At 36.9% G+C, this 18,056-nt stretch overlaps 2 protein-coding genes across 8 annotated transcripts in view; both read left to right on the top strand.

Moving 5' to 3' along the window:
- The window catches only part of acox1 (acyl-CoA oxidase 1, palmitoyl), a 29,410-nt gene extending 17,720 nt beyond the window's left edge, over positions 1-11,690 (top strand). For both annotated transcript variants that reach the window (XM_067459436.1, XM_067459435.1), the window contains exons 10-14: positions 7,293-7,469; positions 7,629-7,734; positions 9,168-9,311; positions 10,498-10,704; positions 10,906-11,690. In XM_067459436.1, coding sequence (XP_067315537.1) covers positions 7,293-7,469; positions 7,629-7,734; positions 9,168-9,311; positions 10,498-10,704; positions 10,906-10,956 — 685 coding nt within the window. In that variant the 3' untranslated portion in view covers positions 10,957-11,690. The remainder of the gene's footprint in view (positions 1-7,292; positions 7,470-7,628; positions 7,735-9,167; positions 9,312-10,497; positions 10,705-10,905) is intronic.
- Positions 11,691-12,946: 1,256 nt separating this feature from the next.
- Positions 12,947-18,056, top strand: part of LOC137094128 (inactive rhomboid protein 2-like) — a 103,088-nt gene continuing 97,978 nt past the window's right edge. The window contains exons 1-3 of one of the 6 annotated variants that reach the window (XM_067459419.1): positions 12,947-13,257; positions 15,680-15,767; positions 16,307-16,370. Coding sequence is in view for 1 of the 6 variants with exons in the window: in XM_067459416.1 (XP_067315517.1) it covers positions 16,085-16,217 (133 nt within the window). In the remaining 5 variants the exon portion in view is untranslated. Of the gene's footprint in view, positions 13,258-15,679; positions 15,768-16,081; positions 16,218-16,306; positions 16,371-18,056 lie in introns of those variants that run through there. The other 5 variants (XM_067459421.1, XM_067459420.1, XM_067459417.1 and 2 more) reach the window with 5 other exon arrangements.

Genomic DNA, 18,056 nt, shown 5'->3' with positions numbered 1-18,056 from the left:
TAAAAACCACACCAACAACATTCAGTGTTTATTTTTGTGCAACATGAACGTCAATGTTTAATTTGTGTGACTTTACCAAAGCGTTTGATTTGTAGGCATATGTATTCCTCCAGTCGCGAGCCTTTGCGCTTTACCTGACGTTTCAGGCCCGCCTGGCCCGGCAGCTGCGCACGGACTGGGACTAAAATAATTCAGACTGACAAAATAATAAAAATGACCTTCTTCTTTTAAATAATAATAGTAATAAAATCAATAAAAACGACACTCTTCTTCTAAATAACAAGCGTCATTAAGAATAAGAATCATAATAATAAGAATAAGAATCTTACAAATTGTCATGTAATTATTAATGTGAATGAATCTTACTCCACATCACATCATCATCACTATTGTACACCCCAATAGCCTACATGTGCCGTGATACGAAATTAAATGCTAATTGTTTCAAAACGTGCTGTAAAATAATGCATTGTGATGGTAATTTATCATCCAAACAGCTATTTAAACTGCTGGAGTGCGCTTCTCAACCTCCTAAGAGTACTCGTAATTTGGGTCCATATTTTGTTTTTGTAGGTGCCTTTAATCCCACTCTTTAAACTCCCAAATAAAACAATTTCGTTTTTTTTTTTTTCACTTCCCTGGTGATGGTCTCGATGGGCGCGTCTCAATCATCTCAATAGTTCAGTAGTCAGAGCACTGATCAGGGAGTCAGCCCATTGACTTATTTCCTAATCAGTGCCCTGACTAGTGGACTAGTGAGATGATTGAGCGCGCCCGATCTCCTCGTCGGAGAAGTTTCGCTTCTTTGCCGTCTTCTGTTTGTCCATGACGTAAAATGAGGGCGTGGGAGAGGCGGAGACTTGAATATATAGGGGCGTGTTATTCTAATGACGATCGTTTTCAGCCGCCGCATTTATCAAGGGCAGGTATTGCGTACACCTGGATTGCAGAGGTGCGCACAGTTTCATAAATCAGGCGATACTGGAAAGCGATCAAAAATGTATTAAAACAACTTTTTTTAAGAGCTGAGAGTGAGAGGAGAATATATAAAGAGGAGAGATTTTGGTAAGAGAATGAGAAACAGGTAATAGTAATTAAGAACAATGAAATGACTCAGATTAGGAAGCTTACAGACCGGTAGAAAAAGACACAAAAATGAATAATGGGGCTGATTTAGCACTGGCACCCTAAGGGTGTACTAGGCACTCACCCCCAAAGCCTGGTTCATTTGACAAGTGTGAGTGCTTCATTCCGTACCCTGGCGTGGTTCGTTTGGCTGGCCCTGGCCCGCTTGGAAGAGGTGGGCCAGAGCGCTGTTCTGTTGGGCTTGAGAGCGGTTTGCATGCAGCGTGAGCGCTAACCAAGCCAGAGCACGGAACGACTGTGCCCTACTGTCATCATTAGGACGGCAAACACCAAATTATTACTACTTGAAAATACTTTTCTGATTAAATCTAGTATATTTAGGTTTTTTAAATGTCCTGATTATCACCTTATTGATTAACATAATTTGTAGTTTGCGAGTAAAGCTGTGAATTCCTCCATCAAAGTCAGCTACCTCCGTAATAATTTTCTGATACGTGCAGTGCAGTCAGAATTAACACCGGGCCACCACATATTGATTCTTCATTCATTTTTTACGCTATTTTAAAGATGCACTCATATTCGTTCAGCTGCATTTAGCTCTCCCTCTGCTATCGCGCGTCTCTTACACACATAATGACATCATCATGACAACCACATTAAAAAAAAGAATGTATTTAATTGCATTAGATGATATATATTGAAATCTAGAGATTCTCTCTGGACTGATTTCTTAGCCATTTTTGTAATATTTATTTATCCAGCTGGTTCTAAAATGATTTGAATTACTGTATGTAAATCTTACATTTTAAGCATAATAACCAGAAAGTTTGTACTTTTATAGGTGTTCAAATACCTTTTAGATCCATTGTATAATTCATATACTCTCCCTTCCCCTCTCTCTCTCTCTCTCCCTCTCTCTCTCTCTCTCTCTCTCTCTCTCTCTCTCTCTCTCTCTCTCTCTCTCTCTCTCTCTCTCTCTCTCTCTCTCTCTCTCTCTCTCTCTCTCTCTCTCTCTCTCTCTCTCACTCTCTCTCACTCTCCACACTCTCACACTCTCACACTCACAAATACACATACACTCATTCTCTCTCTCACTCACACACACACGGTGCGTTGTATTCGACCGTAAGTATTGAACAAGTTTTGTTGCATTTTGCCGCATTTAGTGTGGCATAACCGTTAAAACCAGAGCCGTTGAATAACAGAGGCTTTCATCTCACGGCAGCACGCATGGTCATGGCGCTCTCAATAGTTCTAAACAAAAACTATTATAAATTGTAAATATATTATATGGCCATAGGACTTTGAACTATCAGAATTTGAGCCTTACCTTTCTCTCCCAGTACTGTTTTCCAAATGTTTTGGCTTGGGGTCCTTCACATGCGCCAGCAGCAGCTGTTCCACTGTACAAATAACACGGCTGCTCGTGGAAGTGCCTGACTTTAAATCGGCACTACTGAACGCGGATATAGGCCGATATATCAAAAAATGACAAATATCGGCCTACCGATATATCGGTCGACCTCTCTGGCCCGGTAGGTTAAGTGTGAGTGTGAGTGCAAGCCAGCAGAGGAGTAGGGAGGGGGGACAATCATGAATGGGCACGGTACAAGGCAACCATGCCTAGTACAACCTAACATGCATAGCTCCCAAACAAATGTCAATAAGTCGTTACCTCCCCACAGTGACTGGGAGTTGTTTAATAGAGAAAACAAATAAAATACAATTGTGTGTAAACCGTTGAATTGGGAAATTATAATAGCAGCAACATAAGTTTAAAGAAATTTTTCTAGGTTTATCCAACAACAGAAGTTTTTAGTTCTTAGAATATTAGACTACTGGTCAAAAGTTCTAATTAAAGCTGCGTAGACTCAGAAATGGGGGAGAGCTGGATACATATACAGTGAATTAGGCGCAAATGAACTCAACGTGTCAGAGAAACAGAACATCACTACTGAACAAAGAACTGAAAACAAAGAGCAAGGAGGAACAAAACTAAGAACATTAAAGAAACAGCCAACAACGAACAAGGTCAAAAGTTCTAATTAAAGCTGTGTAGACTCAGAAATGGGGGAGAGCTGGATACATGTACAGTGAGTTAGGCGCAAATGAACTCAAGAAACAGCCAACACCGAACAAGTCTCCGTGGCCTTAAGCTCATCCAGAGCTTAAGTGGCCTTAAGCTCATCCAGAGTGTTGGGTCTTGCGTCTTTCAACTTTCTCTTCACAATATCCCACAGATTCTCTATGGGGTTCAGGTCAGGAGAGTTGGCAGGCCAATTGAGCACAGTAATACCATGGTCAGTAAACCATTTACCAGTGGTTTTTGCACTGTGAGCAGGTGCCATCTCCATAAAGCTTTTCAGCAGATGGAACCAGGAAGTGCTCCAAAATCTCCTGATAGCTAGCTGCATTGACCCTGTCCTTGATAAAACACAGTGGACCAACACCAGCAGCTGACATGGCACCCCAGACCATCACTGACTGTGGGTACTTGACACTGTACTTCAGGCATTTTGGCATTTCCTTCTCCCCAGTCTTTCTCCAGACTCTGGCACCTTGATTTCCGAATGACATGCAAAATTTGCTTTCATCCGAAAAAAGTACTTTGGACCACTGAGCAACAGTCCAGTGCTGCTTCTCTGTAGCCCAAAAGACGCTTGACAGCCTATTCGTTCAGAAATTTCTTTCTGTGTCTTACACTCTCGCTTGATGGTGTCAATGGTGGCCTTCTGGACAGGGTCGGCAGTCTTACCCATGATTGCGGTTTTGAGTAATGAACCAGGCTGGGAGTTTTTAAAAGCCTCAGGAATCTTTTGCAGGTGTTTAGAGTTAATTAGTTGATTCAGATGATTAGGTTAATAGCTCGTTTAGAGAACCTTTTCATTATATGCTAATTTGGTTTTCATGAGCTGTATGCCAAAATCATCAGTATTAAAACAATAAAAGACCTGAAATATTCCAGTTGGTATGCAATGAATCTAAAATATATGAAAGTTAAATTTTTATCATTACATTATGGAAAATAATGAACTTTTATCACGTTTTTTGAGAAGGACCTGTATTGTAGTCATAGTGAAAGTGCTAATGTACTTAATGTGACTTAATCTTGAGCAAAATAAAGCAAGCTGCCATTCAGTACGATCATATATTTTATTTTGAATACATACAAATGTAATTTATGTCTTTTAGTTTGTCAATGCACCTTTTTTTTGAAGAGCATGTGCGTAGGTGCTTAAACAAATCTGGAAATAAAGCACAATAACGGAGAAAAAAAAGAGAATTAGTCCTCAGATGCCATGTCTATTATAGCAAAAAAAATCTAGCATGAATTCGATCTCAAGCTCATTCATTAAAAGCAGTTATTACTCCACCACCTGCGTGACATCCTTAACACACCCCAGCCCGTTATAGCTTGCAGCCACATATGTCGTCGATGTTCTTTAACGGATGAGATCCTGTGAAAATCCCGAAAAACTTGACTCCACAACTTGTGCGATTTTCACAGTTCAAGATGCAAGTAGGCTTTTTTTTTTCTTGACGAGAAATTCTCTGGTTAACATACAATTCAATGGGTTGGAATGAACTTTCTGACCCCGACATGCGCATTGCGAACTGCGAATTTTCCTGTGACATCAGCCGTGAAAGGGTCTATAACAAAGTCTAATAACACTGTATTCAGTACAAACTGTTCCACTAATATAATATGTATTATATACATATAAAATAATATTATAAACATATAATAATATTCCAATAATATGTGAGCAGAATGTATGTAAAGTTTTTTTTGTTGTTGTTGAGAAAATCAAGTTATATTGTGTACTTAAGCTTAGCCATAAAACACATATTGAAGCTTAAATGTTCCTTTAAAAAAGTACACATCGTAAACTGACTGAAAATTTTCAAATTTGATGATGCATTTATTTAGACATTCTGCTGAGAAATAATTGTCCGCATAGGGTATGATTATGTACAGTATTGTATATTTATTATTTAGTCTATATTTGAAAAACATCACATTTTGTTTCATCATGAATATGTATCATTGCCCTTTAAATGGCAGTTGTTTATTTTTAACACATCTTTGTCTCTATGATTTTCAACTTATGGCCTGTGCTTTTTTCCTTTTTTCCTGCATGTTCATAACCTTTTCACTCTTCAGTGTAAGATCGGGCTAAGAAATTAAAATTAAAAGGTTTCAAATAAAGCATCATAAATTTTCCCTTTAACTCTATCCTTAGACTGAAATCTCATTTCCAAATAAGCATAATTTTATATTTGTCTTTTGCCCACACAATGAATTTATATTTTTATTAATCAAAGAAATTTCCACTCATATTGAGTCTCTGTTACTCAAGCTAGGCCACAGCACCAGCCATAAATGACATGGTGGTGCCAGATTCAGATAACAAATAGTTTTATTAACTCCGCACAAGCTTATCTTTTGAAACCAAACATCAGCTTAGGGTTTCCAACATCTTAACTTACCTATAGTTATTTCAGCAACCCAATATTCAGTCCAATGAGCATCAGCGTTTTGTAAAAGTGAGAAGACCAAGAACATATTTATTATAATTGTTTTGTTTGTAATTTAAAACCCTCTACATCATGAGTTATATATCTCTAAAACATGTTTTATCATCTTTAATTTGACCTCCTAATTAAAATTAAAATGATCACCGCTCCTTGCTTCCAAAAATAATTACATTTATTAACCTTATTGTTATCATTATTTTCTTGGACAGAGTGTAAATATCATCTCTGTTTCTTTCTCTTTACTGGGCTTCGTTTACAGAATTTAGTCTGGTGGCCTCATTTGCCACATTTTCAACACTTTATGGGTGAGCAAATTTCTTTGAATTGCGGACTGCAGAGCGGTTTACAGTGTTTGCTCTCTCTTTTGTCTCAAAATCTTTGTCTGGACTAATCAAGTTACTGATCATGTCACTCAGATTGTTAGCTCTAAATTTAGTTATCACAAATTGTTATCCATAGCTTATTTAAAGTTCATACTCACCAGCGATCTTTAAACAGCCGTGGCTTCTGTGTGACAAGACAACGTTTTCCCTTTTCCCTGTTATCTGCTTCTTTCACATAGCACATTTCTCACACACATTTCCCACAATAGCTCTTTGATTTATCTCCCCTCTTCAACAGACTTTCAGTCTGGTGACACACAGCGTTCTCTCTTCTCGGAGTCATGATATTTAATTGACTTCTATACCTTGCATGCATTTTTCGCCATATAATTTTCTCATTTGACAAAATACCGGTTATCATATTCTGCTAGCTTGCTTTGGGATTTCCCCATACTGGCCGCCTGTCTCTGTGGTGGTTTGCTAGCGCTAGTTTTAATCTGTCAGACGTCTCCGCACGGCACGGTCACCCAGCTAAACAGATCTGATCTTTCACCCAAGACTGGATGGGCAGACTACTCTCAGCAATTTCTTGATTTCACGATCGGCTAAACATGGCACAGTCGGACTCAACCGGCTAAACACGGCATGGTCCGACCTTGCTCCTTTTTTGGTGTTTATTTACCACATGATTTCAATCTCTCCCAGAAACTGCTTAATCCTGCTGACCACAGAATCAGGCCAACAGTCATGGTTTGTCCTCTTTTTCCCACATCATAAGTTTGACCAAATCATACAAAAATTTGTCCCCATTTTTTTTTAAAGTTTGTGTTTTACCAGAAGCATCCCGTTGCTACTTTGGGTTCGTTTTCTCTAAGCTTTCCTGTAGCTCAACCAGTAGAGCGTGGCAACGCCATAGTCATGGGTTCCCAGGGAAAGCAAGAACTGATAATAATGTAATGTAAACTGTGTACCTTGAATGCAATGTAAGTCGCTTTGGATAAAAGCGTCTGCCAAATGCAGAAATGAAATGAAAATGAAATACCCTCATTGTCTACTCTAAACAATCCTTCAGTTGTTTTCCACAAAAGTGCCCTGTATAGTAGAAACATGTTACTCCTGTATGAATTCAAACACTCGTCTACATAATTAATTATTCTTCATCAGTGATTAGAATTTTTCCACTACAATAGTGTTATGTATAAGTCTTGCATTTTTTTCTAGATCATTTTTAAAATTTTGCAATAGTAATGTTATTTGCAATATTCAATGAGATGATTTCCATTTATCTCAATAAACTAATAGATTTGTACAACTTTTATTACCTGCATGTCTTCTGTTAATTAGATTTTTGGTGAAGAGCTACAAACAAGCACGGGCAGGACAGCAGCTGACAGGCATTGTTTCTTACCTGAACGAACCTCAGAACAGGATACAGCCCCATTCTGTGTCCTCCCGGCCCACTGTTGTCAGTATTAATGACCTGGCCAGCCTTGTGGAGGCATACAAATTCAGAGCTGCAAAGTAAGTTGGATTTTAAAAAAAAAGGATTTTATTATACTAGATTTTGTGGTGTATTTTTTGATAGGTTGTAAAATGTGCCATAGATAACGGTGCTGTTAAAATCTTGCTCACATAACATTTTTGCAGTGACTGGAAATGTTTTTGAAAAAATGCTCACAGGCTAGTTGAATTGGCAGCTAAGAACCTACAGGCAGAGCTACAGCACAGCAAGAGTAACGAGGACGCCTGGAACAACAGTTCCATTGATCTAGTCCGAGCATCTGATGTGAGGCTTCTTAAAAACAATCTCTGAGTAATAATATTAGCACAAGGGTGTCCAATCTTCATCCCGGAGGGCCACTAGCTCCAAGCTAAACAAACCTAAACCAAGATAGAGGTCTTCAGGACATGTTCCTGAAAGCTAAGGCAGCCGTCTTGTTGCCTAGATGAGGTAATGAAGGTACCTCCTGAAAATTCTCAAACCGCTTTTATCTAATGTTCTACAACAGAAAACTTTGGTCACCACTCGGCCTTTCATTATAAAGGGAGGCAAAAAGGGGATTTGATTGATTTGAGCCGCCTCAATTTCAATTGATCAACCATGCACTTCCAGGCAGACATATTAAGACAAGTTGTAGCTAAACAACCCTACAGGAACAGAATTGGACACCCCTGTTAAAACAAAATCTGTTAAAGGTGCAGTGTGTAATATTTATGAGGATCTTTTGACAGAAATGCAAAATAATATACATAACTGCATTTACATAGGTATATAAAGACTTTGAATAATGAACAGTGATGTTTTTTTTTTCTAAGCTTGGTTGTGTTTATGGGGCACAGTATAACATGTCTTAATACTTCTTCTTTTTTTTTTTACGCCATATTTTTCTTATATTTTACCTTTATTCCACACCGCTGTCTCCACTGTCCTTTGAACGGCTGGTTTGCTTTCTGCTTCTTTGAAGCCCATCCCTCGAAAAACGCGATGGTCTTAGATTGGTTCGATGGTCCAAATGTAGTTTCATGTATTTTTATTAGCTGAAGTGCTAAGCACAGGTTGTCCGGAAACGCCACGCCCCTCACCATTACAGGCAGAAGTCACATCTGTGGTGACTAGCAAAGGGTGTGTGATGTCACCAACCCAGGAAGAATCTTGTTGTAGTCCAAACCGGCCATTTTTGTAGGCAATAACTTTAAAAGACAATATCTCCGTTTGCATTGAACTTTCAGCACTGTAACTTTGCAGATACGTATATATGCTCAAGTAGAAACATTACACACTAACTAAAGTTAAAAAAGTTAAATCGCTTGCAATCACCCCTTTAAAATTAGCCATTTCTATCTACATACACCACGGGTCCCCTTACAGTGAAGTCACCATTTTGCGCCGCCATATTTACAGTAGCCCTAAAACGACAAACTGCTCTACAGAGTGCTAGCTACTCTCTGCTGTCTCAGATGATGACATCTTTGTCCTTCCTTAGCCACCGTAGCTTCTCTGTGCGCTTCGAAAGGGAGGGGTGAGCGGTTGCAATTCACAACTTCACTGCTTGATGCTGCTAAAATGTACACAGTGCACCTTTAATGAATTGCTTTAATATACAAAACCTATTAAATAATTTTTATTTTTTATTTTTTATTTGTATAGATTCAGCAAGTGCAGAAATTATTGTTTTGGAGTTGTGCTTGGACTTATTCCTTTCAATTCTCTCTTCACAGGCTCATTGTCATTATGTGGTAGTGAAGCTGTTTGCTGCTAAACTGAGCGAGATTGGAGATACGGCTGTCCACTCTGTGCTCAGCACTTTGGCTATGCTTTATGCCCTTCATGGAGTTGCACAGAACTCTGGGGACTTTTTACAGGTTACTCACCACCATACAGTAGAAGACATTTTTAGGTCATATATTTTGCTTAACCCAGAGAATAAATCAGGACCTGAGACTGCTGAGTTTATTTAATTTAATTTTAATTTATATGTTGTGAAATTCAACATTTATAAATTGATAAAAGTTATAAATAGCTATTTTGTCCTGCCCTGCAGAGCTTCAACCTAAATTAAACACACGTGATCGAGCTAATCAAGTCCTTCAGGCTTATTGGAAAACTACATGTATGTGTGTTTTTAGCAGGGTTGGAAGGACTGTGGCCCTCCAGTGGCCTGTTGCATGAAGCCGGTTTCAGTTGCTACTGTAGCAAGATTAAGATTAGTTTGAGCAAACTCTGTTTTTTTGGGGTCAAGAAGGTGGATTGTTTTTTAGCGGGTTTCATTGCCATGTTAACTTATGCTACTTGGCTAACCTGTTCCAGAGCTGGTTTTATTCTGGTTTACACAAAAGAAGATATTTGGAAGATTGTTGGTAACCAAGCAGATCTGCTTGGTTACCAACATTCTTCTAAATATCTTCCTTTGTGTTCAGTAGAAGAAAGAAATTCATACAGGTTTGGAACAACTGAGGGTGAGTAAATGATGACAGAATTTTTATTTTTGGGTGAACTATCCCTTTAAGACCCAATTAAATCGAAATTGCAACATTTAGTCCTTTTTTTTTTATAACTTTGAGCTATGTATATGCTAGTGTACTCCCAAAAAGTTAACAACATTGATTTGAAGCAGATACAAACATTTACAGGCTTTCTAGTCTGGTAAAACAGAAGCAAACTTTTGATGAATATAAAGGTGATGATACACGGGGCAATTTTTTTGAGCAATGTTGCAGAGCGATGTTGTTTGGACAATTTCCAATTGAGAATGGGCAACACATTTCTATCTGGATACTTTAGATTGGTTGTGGGCCCTGTGTCTCACCTTGCTGCCAGATGACGGCATCATTGCCCAGAAACGCTGCTCAAAAAGTTGCCCTGTATATCATCACCTTAAGATATAAACAATTTTTTTGTCTAATACAACGCTGTATAGAAAGAGAATGTCCTGTTCATGGGTTTGGCCCGCCACTGGACAGAGACAGTTGTTCCTAGACCAGCAGTTTAGCATATCTGTTCTAGATGTGACAGCTGTTCCTGATCATATTTTTTTTTCTTCTTTGTCAGGCTGGCCTACTAAGTGTTCCTCAGCTGACTCAGATATCACAGCGACTGAAGGGTCTTCTCTCGGAGCTAAGGCCCAATGCAGTGGCTCTGGTGGATGCCTTTGACTACCGTGATGAGATGCTTAATTCTGTTCTAGGACGATATGATGGGAATGTCTATGAGCACATGTTTGAGTGGGCAAAGAGATCACCTCTGAACCATACCGAGGTGTGTATATAATGCATTAGATGTCTGTGAAAATGTTGTTTTACTTTAGAAATGTGTGTATTGTATTCATGTTTGGTGATGTATGTTAAAACATTTCAGAATGCTATGGCAAATTGTGTTGTGTGAGTTAACTTATCAACTTATGATATTTATTTATTTATTTATTTATATAAAAATAAATATATATATTTTTTTCTTAAGGTGCACGAGTCATACCACAAGTACTTGAAGCCTCTACAGTCCAAATTGTAAGCAGTGCATTTATGGAAGAAAGGGAAGAGTCTGTCCAAGACAACTAATACAGTTAGCTCCACCATTTCTTGATTTCATTTTCATCTACTGTAGAAAATGACCTTCTATTCATCCCATGAAAGGATTCTAATGTCAGAGATTAGATTTTTTTCTGTTTAATTTTAAATGGATATGGTTACATTTATACATTCTAATTATTTAGAGCAGTGGGCCATGATTGCTTTTTCTGTGCACTTAAAATAGATAATAATTTCAAATTAATCCACATTTATTACTTTTTGTAATTGTATAGATTATTTGTTGTATGTAACATTTTCTAAATTTGTTTCTCTAGAGAATGTAATGTTGCAATAAACATACCCCTAATCCTTCAAAATCAAATGAAAATTAAACCATGTTTGCAAAATATCCAAAATCATCTGGGTCACATATTTCTGTAATTAAATGAAATGCTGTAATTGAATGTTGCACTATGAATTCTGCAAATAACTTTTGAGTTTGAAATTGTATTTACTGAATAATTAAATATTTGATGGTCAGACAAAATCATGCCTTATTTAGACCCCCAGACATGAATGTTTGAATTTTTGTAGCGAGAATCAAAATCAGTGTATTTGTAATTCTATTAAAATGATTTACATCATTTGCATAGAGGTATACTGATCTGTGACTAGAGATTATACTTTTTTCCATTTCAATTCATGCTACATTAATAAAGGAAAATACATCATTTACAGTTGTGTAAATAGCTGTGTCTTATTAATTTATGAATTTAGGTAGTGGAATTTGCATTTCTGATTACAATTAGATTATTAACAGTAATTATAAACCCATACATAGAGGACATGGTTAACACTAAAATTGTGTATGCCGCATGTTAAAACAAACCTTACAGGTTCTCGTGGATGAGCACGCACATTTCAGTGTCGATCATTGTTGGATGTAAATTAAAGCCTAATTTAAATATGTTTATCATGGCCTGGTTTCACAGAAAGGTTTTTTTTAGATTGAGCCAGGATTAGATTTTAGGTCAATCAGGACATTTTAGTATTTTTATTTATTTATGTGCCTTAGATAAAAAATGACTTGCAAATCAAGGGCACTGATATATTTTAAGATTGGTCAGTTGCTTTCAGTTAGGACAACTCAAAAATGTAGCGCGTGATTAGTTTGCATTTTAGTGTGTGAAACCGAAATGATTGCATCACTTAATTTGTGTTTCAGGCTATAGATTTATAGTCTTCGCTTCTGTAATAATTTGCCACTGGATTGTCTGAAGCAGTGGCTACCTGGTTACATAAATCCATTAGCATCTAGAAATGTAGGCTATGTTGAGAACTCAGCATTTAAGTATGTACTGCATGCAGAAGAGTTTGGCCATGTTTGAGACTGAAGAAGAAGGCTGAGTTGGACAGGGGCATTGCTAATGAGGTGGGAAAGGTGGACTGAGAACTGAGTGGTACATGATTTGTAGATTAATATGCAGTTGAGAATGAATGCTGGGCTAGATATGAATGTCTGGTCAAATTAAATTACTTATCATCTTTTTTTCTGATATCTTGGTGATAGGCTGTGAGTATTACATCTGTCTTACAATTTTTTTAAAGGCCCAGGTTTCTTTAATAGGGTCATTTTGAAGCCTGACCAAAAGGCCTTGTTAAGGCAGTGGAGCAAGTTTAACGATTCGTATTTGAGGGGAATTTGCTGGAAATCGTATAAAGTATTGAGGTTACGTTGTATTAAACACAGTTCAACAGTGACCCATATGTTGTTCAGCAAAGTGCAATACTCTAGCAATTAATGGATTATTGAATGAACTATACTTTCATCAATATTTGAAATGTTGTAGGCAGCTCACTGGAATTTTAAAATGTATTTATTCGTTTTTGATGATCTCTAAAGTCAACTATTTAATCAGAAATATAAAGTCTGTTAAGCTGTGCTGTGATCCAGGGTCGTACATGAGCACAGAGAACTCTCCCATTTCCCGTTCGACGTCATGTAGGAAGCGCAGCAGGAAGGGAGGAGAAATGAACCCGGACTTTCTCGTAACACTCGTTCTCTTTCATAAACATAATTTAAGCATAGTGGCTACTACACATGCAATTACAACGTTTTAAAATGCTTAGAAGACTTTTAAATGAGCCCCGAAAGATTTGGGCTTTCCTGCTTAATCAGTAGGCTAATGCTCGAATGAAAGAAAAGCGAAACGCGTGCTGGAGCCCACGGCACAGAAAATAAAGAGTCACTTAGTAAGTCAATGGAGCGCTTCTGGAGGACGTGCACTCATTTATCTGTTAGGTGAGGCAATACTAACGGTTACTGCTACTGTTTTGAAGTCAGAAGTCGTGTTCAGCTTTAAATATGTTATTTTAACCATTTTCATTAGATGGTCACACACGTACGTTTGTGCTGAAAATAAGTTTACAGATGGTATAAAGCTAATGACCAGTGTGGTTGACATGGGTTCAGTTTCTTAGTCTCACGTATTATTATACTTTTTGTGGCGAGGCAATGCAACTTTTATGAATATGTTTTTAAATCTCATGCCTGCTTGAAAACCTAGTGACTTTTTTTTCTTTTGTATTTGTGAATTGGTTTATGTTGAGGAAGCGGTTGTGAAATACCGGTTTCACATAATGCAACGTGACAATATAGGCGCCAGCTACTTATTAGTGTTAAAAGTAAAGACAATGTAAAATTAGGCTACATGAGTGCCACACCATGAAAGATACAGTAAAATATTTATGCCCACGTGTTGGATAGTGACGCCTGTAGAGCAGTGGATCTCAAACTTTGATTGTCCACAACAATATTTTTGAAGTCCCCCCTCCCCCATAACTTTCATAACTTGAAATATGTATATCCTTTAGAAAAACACCCAAATAATGACACAAATCTTGATTTTATTAGTTATGTTAATATTATTACAGTGCTTGTTTTTTTTAAAATACATTTTAAATAAAGTCATCTTTAAGGGACCTGGCCCTGGCCCCTATAGAGCAGTATATAACTACTCCGAAACTATAGGTGCAGTGCTATTTTAACAAACTTGAAGAGTCAGGACCACAAACACAAGCAGAAGAGAGCAATGGGAATCACAGTATTTTATTTTCTTATATAAAAATTAACTGGCTCCAACCTAAAAATTCTAAATATTCTCTTGTCCTCTTGATATTATGTAGCTTGTTTGAACACATTTTAAATCCATTTAACAGGTTTTTACTTGTAGATGTAAATCAAATATGTCAAATGGATTTAGGCAGACTCACCCTGTCATGACATGCCTGCTGGAAAACAAGAATTTTGTCTGATTATATGAGGCTTGTCAATGTGCTCATCATGCTTAGAATCATCACCTCCAGAACTGAGTGATCGTCCCAGACAGGCAGTTAATCACATTCTGGCTTTTCATATTCAACATTTTCTTTATATTCTATATAATTACCTCTTGTTACTTTAACCATTTAGTCTAAGCAAAGCTAAAGAATGTGTTCCTATTAGCAAGTTCAGACTTGCTTCTCCATTAAACGCAGAGATACAATGAATTACTTTGTTTGTAAAGTTAAATCGAGTAAACTTAAGATATCAATATTGCATTTTTTAGAAATGTATAATGTTTAGCCAGATATTGAGTAATATATAAAAGTGTATATGTACAGAAAAAGTATATTTGTTGACAGAATGTTTATACAGAATGTCAAAGTAACTGTTTTTTTCACACCGAAACTGGATAGCTAAACTCAAAAAACATCTTAAAAATATCTTACCAAATAGTTATTTCATATGAGTTTTGTGCTATAGTCTTTGTATGATAGCTTTGTGCAAGTTTGGTGAACCAGCCATATGGACCACTTCTATTGTGCGTTTTTGCACTTTTTGTTTAAAGAAACTGTCTACAAAATTATCATCTGTAATTTGCCCACCTTCATGCTCCCACTTTTGGGTGGAAAACTGTCCAGCCAACAGTTAACCCGGAGGACTATATATGCACAGTACTATTTGCTACCACTGACTAGGTTTGTTCATTAAACAAAGGAAGGAAGGAAGAAAGGATTATCTGCTGCTGGCTTTTAATATCACATATTAAAATGATCCTCATTACAGGGCTTATAATTGTCATCGCATCTTTTCTGTATCTTGCAACTATACAAACGGAAGCTGACATTTGAGCAACAGCTGTTACTTAACAATTAAGGCAAGATAAATGCAAATAAGGCAAAAACCGTATGTGGCCTCAAAACCACATGTTACTGATATGACCCTAGGTTAAAATCTTAATATTTTATGACAATTCTTTTTTTTATACTCACACAGATTTTTCAGGTAGGTTAAATTTCAAGTTAAATTTCAAACATAAAGATATAAACATTCAATTATAAAGTCTTTCAAACATAAAGATATAAACATTCAATTATAAAATCTATCTATCTATCTATCTATCTATCTATCTATCTATCTATCTATCTATCTATCTATCTATCTATCTATCTATCTATCTATCTATCTATCTATCTATCTATCTATCTATCTATCTATCTATCTATCTATCTATCTATCTATCTATCTATCTATCATCTCTGTCTGTCTGTCTAAACACACACACACACACATGTATATGATGTCATCAGAAGTGTCATATTTCAGTGTGAACTCTTCAACATTTCTTGTGAAAGAGGAAACTGTTTTGATCTGGTCATAACTACTTCTTTTGTATATTTAGCAGAAAGATTTCTCTGAAGACGAGTCAGTGAGTTACTGTTCCTTTTACTGTCCAGAAAACAAGACAAACAGTGGTTCCATCTGACATAGTAAGTGTGATGTGTTTTATGTTATGCTCTGGTGCTCATACACTAACTGCAGGTGCAGGTTTTCTGTTATGTTAAAGGGTAAGTTCACCCAAAAATGAAAATTAGATGTTTATCTGCTTACCCCCAGTGCATCCAACATGTAGGTGTGTCCGTTTCTTCAGTCGAACACAAATTAAGATTTTTAACTCCGACCGTTGCTGTGTGCCAGTCATATAATGGGGTGAATAGGTAACAATTCTATGAGAGGAAAACATACAAACAAAAATACATGTTTAGGCAATGCGCACAAAAACCCTGCTGCTCCTCATGACACATTGATGTTTTCCTCTCATAGAATTGTTACCTATTCACCCCATTATATGACTGGCACACAGCAATGGTTGGAGTTAAAAATCTTAATTTGTGTTCGACTGAAGAAACAGACACACCTACATGTTGGATGCACTGGGGGTAAGCAGATAAACATCTAATTTTCATTTTTGGGTGAACTAACCCTTTAAATATAGTTTTATATTTCATCTTTCAATTTTATATTTCAGTTGACCCTTGTCACATTTCTGGGGTTCTCGGAAAGTCATCATAGATGGATAAACCTCTATAGAGGTGAATTTTGTACTTTTCATTGCACTGTAAAAATAAATAAAAATCAGGCCTCAATTTAAAATTTTCTTGTGACTGATCACATCTATTTTTTTTAAAGACAGATGCAATTTTATTCACAGAAATTAAATTTGGCCAACTAAAAAATTTAGATGTGATCAGTCACTGGACAATTTTCAGTTGGGGCCTGATTTTGTTTAAACTGTGTGCAATCACTGATAATGTCATTTTAATAGTGTAATTTAACTGCATGTAAGCCTTTTTGTTATCATTTAACTTCTTTTAGTGATGGATCAAAGCCTACAGTAGGTGGCAGTTGTGAAAATATTCAGTTCAATACAGAGGAAGTGAAAAGCTTTTTTCCATAATTAGGGGTTGACCATCAACAATCTTCTTATGCTTTTCTGCTTGTTTCTGGCCTGCAGTAGCATGTAGTATTTGTAGCATACAAAATTATATGCAGAGTGTACAGAACCAAAATGAACGTGCATCAGAGATGTGTCTGTCTGTCGCAGAAAGCTAGATTTAAAATGACAATGTATATTATTATCAGCTATTACGGACATTGCACGTGAGATGGCTGAGATGAACGCGCGTCATCAGACAGAGAGCAAGACTGATATTTACTGAACGTAGACTGAACCTCGCAAAAGATTTTTAAAAATGGCGGTTGAAATAAAATGCTGCTTGAGCTAAACCAATCAGCATGTTCAGCGCCCAAGTCCCGCCCTCGAAAGAATTAGCAGTTATTTGATAGCACGTGGGAGGGAAGCATATTGCAGAATGGAGTCTAACATGGAGCTGTGATACCAATTTTTCTCTTGTATAACAGGTTATATGTTGGTGATATATAGGCAGTCATTTCTTCAGTGTTGCTTTATTAAAATCCCCAGTCACAATAAACAGAGCGTCCAGGTACTGTTTCTTGTTTGTTTATTATTGTGTATATATTTCACAGAGTACCAGGTCCATACGTAGTTGATGTATTGAGGAATGTATACAACAAAAGAGATAACAGAATATTCCCTTGGGATCCATAAAGGTTGACACTGGATCATGATGTATTGCATAATAGGGGAACAGAATGTTTTGATTGTGTGTTTACCACAAAGGGCACCCCACCACCTCTAGTTGTTTTCCTGTGAGGTTACAGTCTCTATCTCACATCCGATGAATAGAAAATCCAGATGGTTCAACAGCAGAATCAGCAATAGCATCTGAAAGCTAAATTTTGGTGAGACAAATTATACTACAGTCGCTTTCTTATCTTTAGAAGGAGACGTACCTTCTGAGGTCACAAACGCTGCAAATTTTTTGCTTCGTTTTCACAAATTTTGCTACTTGCGTCTTTGGATTTCCATAAGGAAATTCAGTTACTTTTACAAGGTTTAACGAAATGAAAAGTGCAACGATACAAAAACATAAATAAATCCTTTAAGTTGTGCTCGTAATATGGCAGTAAATGTATTTAATGGTTTGAACTTCTAAATGCTTCCCCCTAGCCCATGTCTGCATGAACAATGGCCATGTTCACACAGCAGCAAAATATGGTTGTCAGTCTCGTATTTGAGTCCTTAATATGGTTACGTTTACACACAGTTTAGTTATTTACAGGAGTGACAACTGCATTTTGTAACTTATACATAAGTACTTATACACCATATACAGTGATATAAATGCAATATCCCA

Source organism: Pseudorasbora parva, chromosome 12, assembly GCF_024679245.1.
Source record: "Pseudorasbora parva isolate DD20220531a chromosome 12, ASM2467924v1, whole genome shotgun sequence".
Taxonomy (NCBI): Eukaryota; Metazoa; Chordata; class Actinopteri; order Cypriniformes; family Gobionidae; genus Pseudorasbora; species Pseudorasbora parva.
The sequence above is the reverse complement of the archived record's forward strand: the minus strand, read 5'-3'. Positions and strand labels throughout refer to the sequence as shown.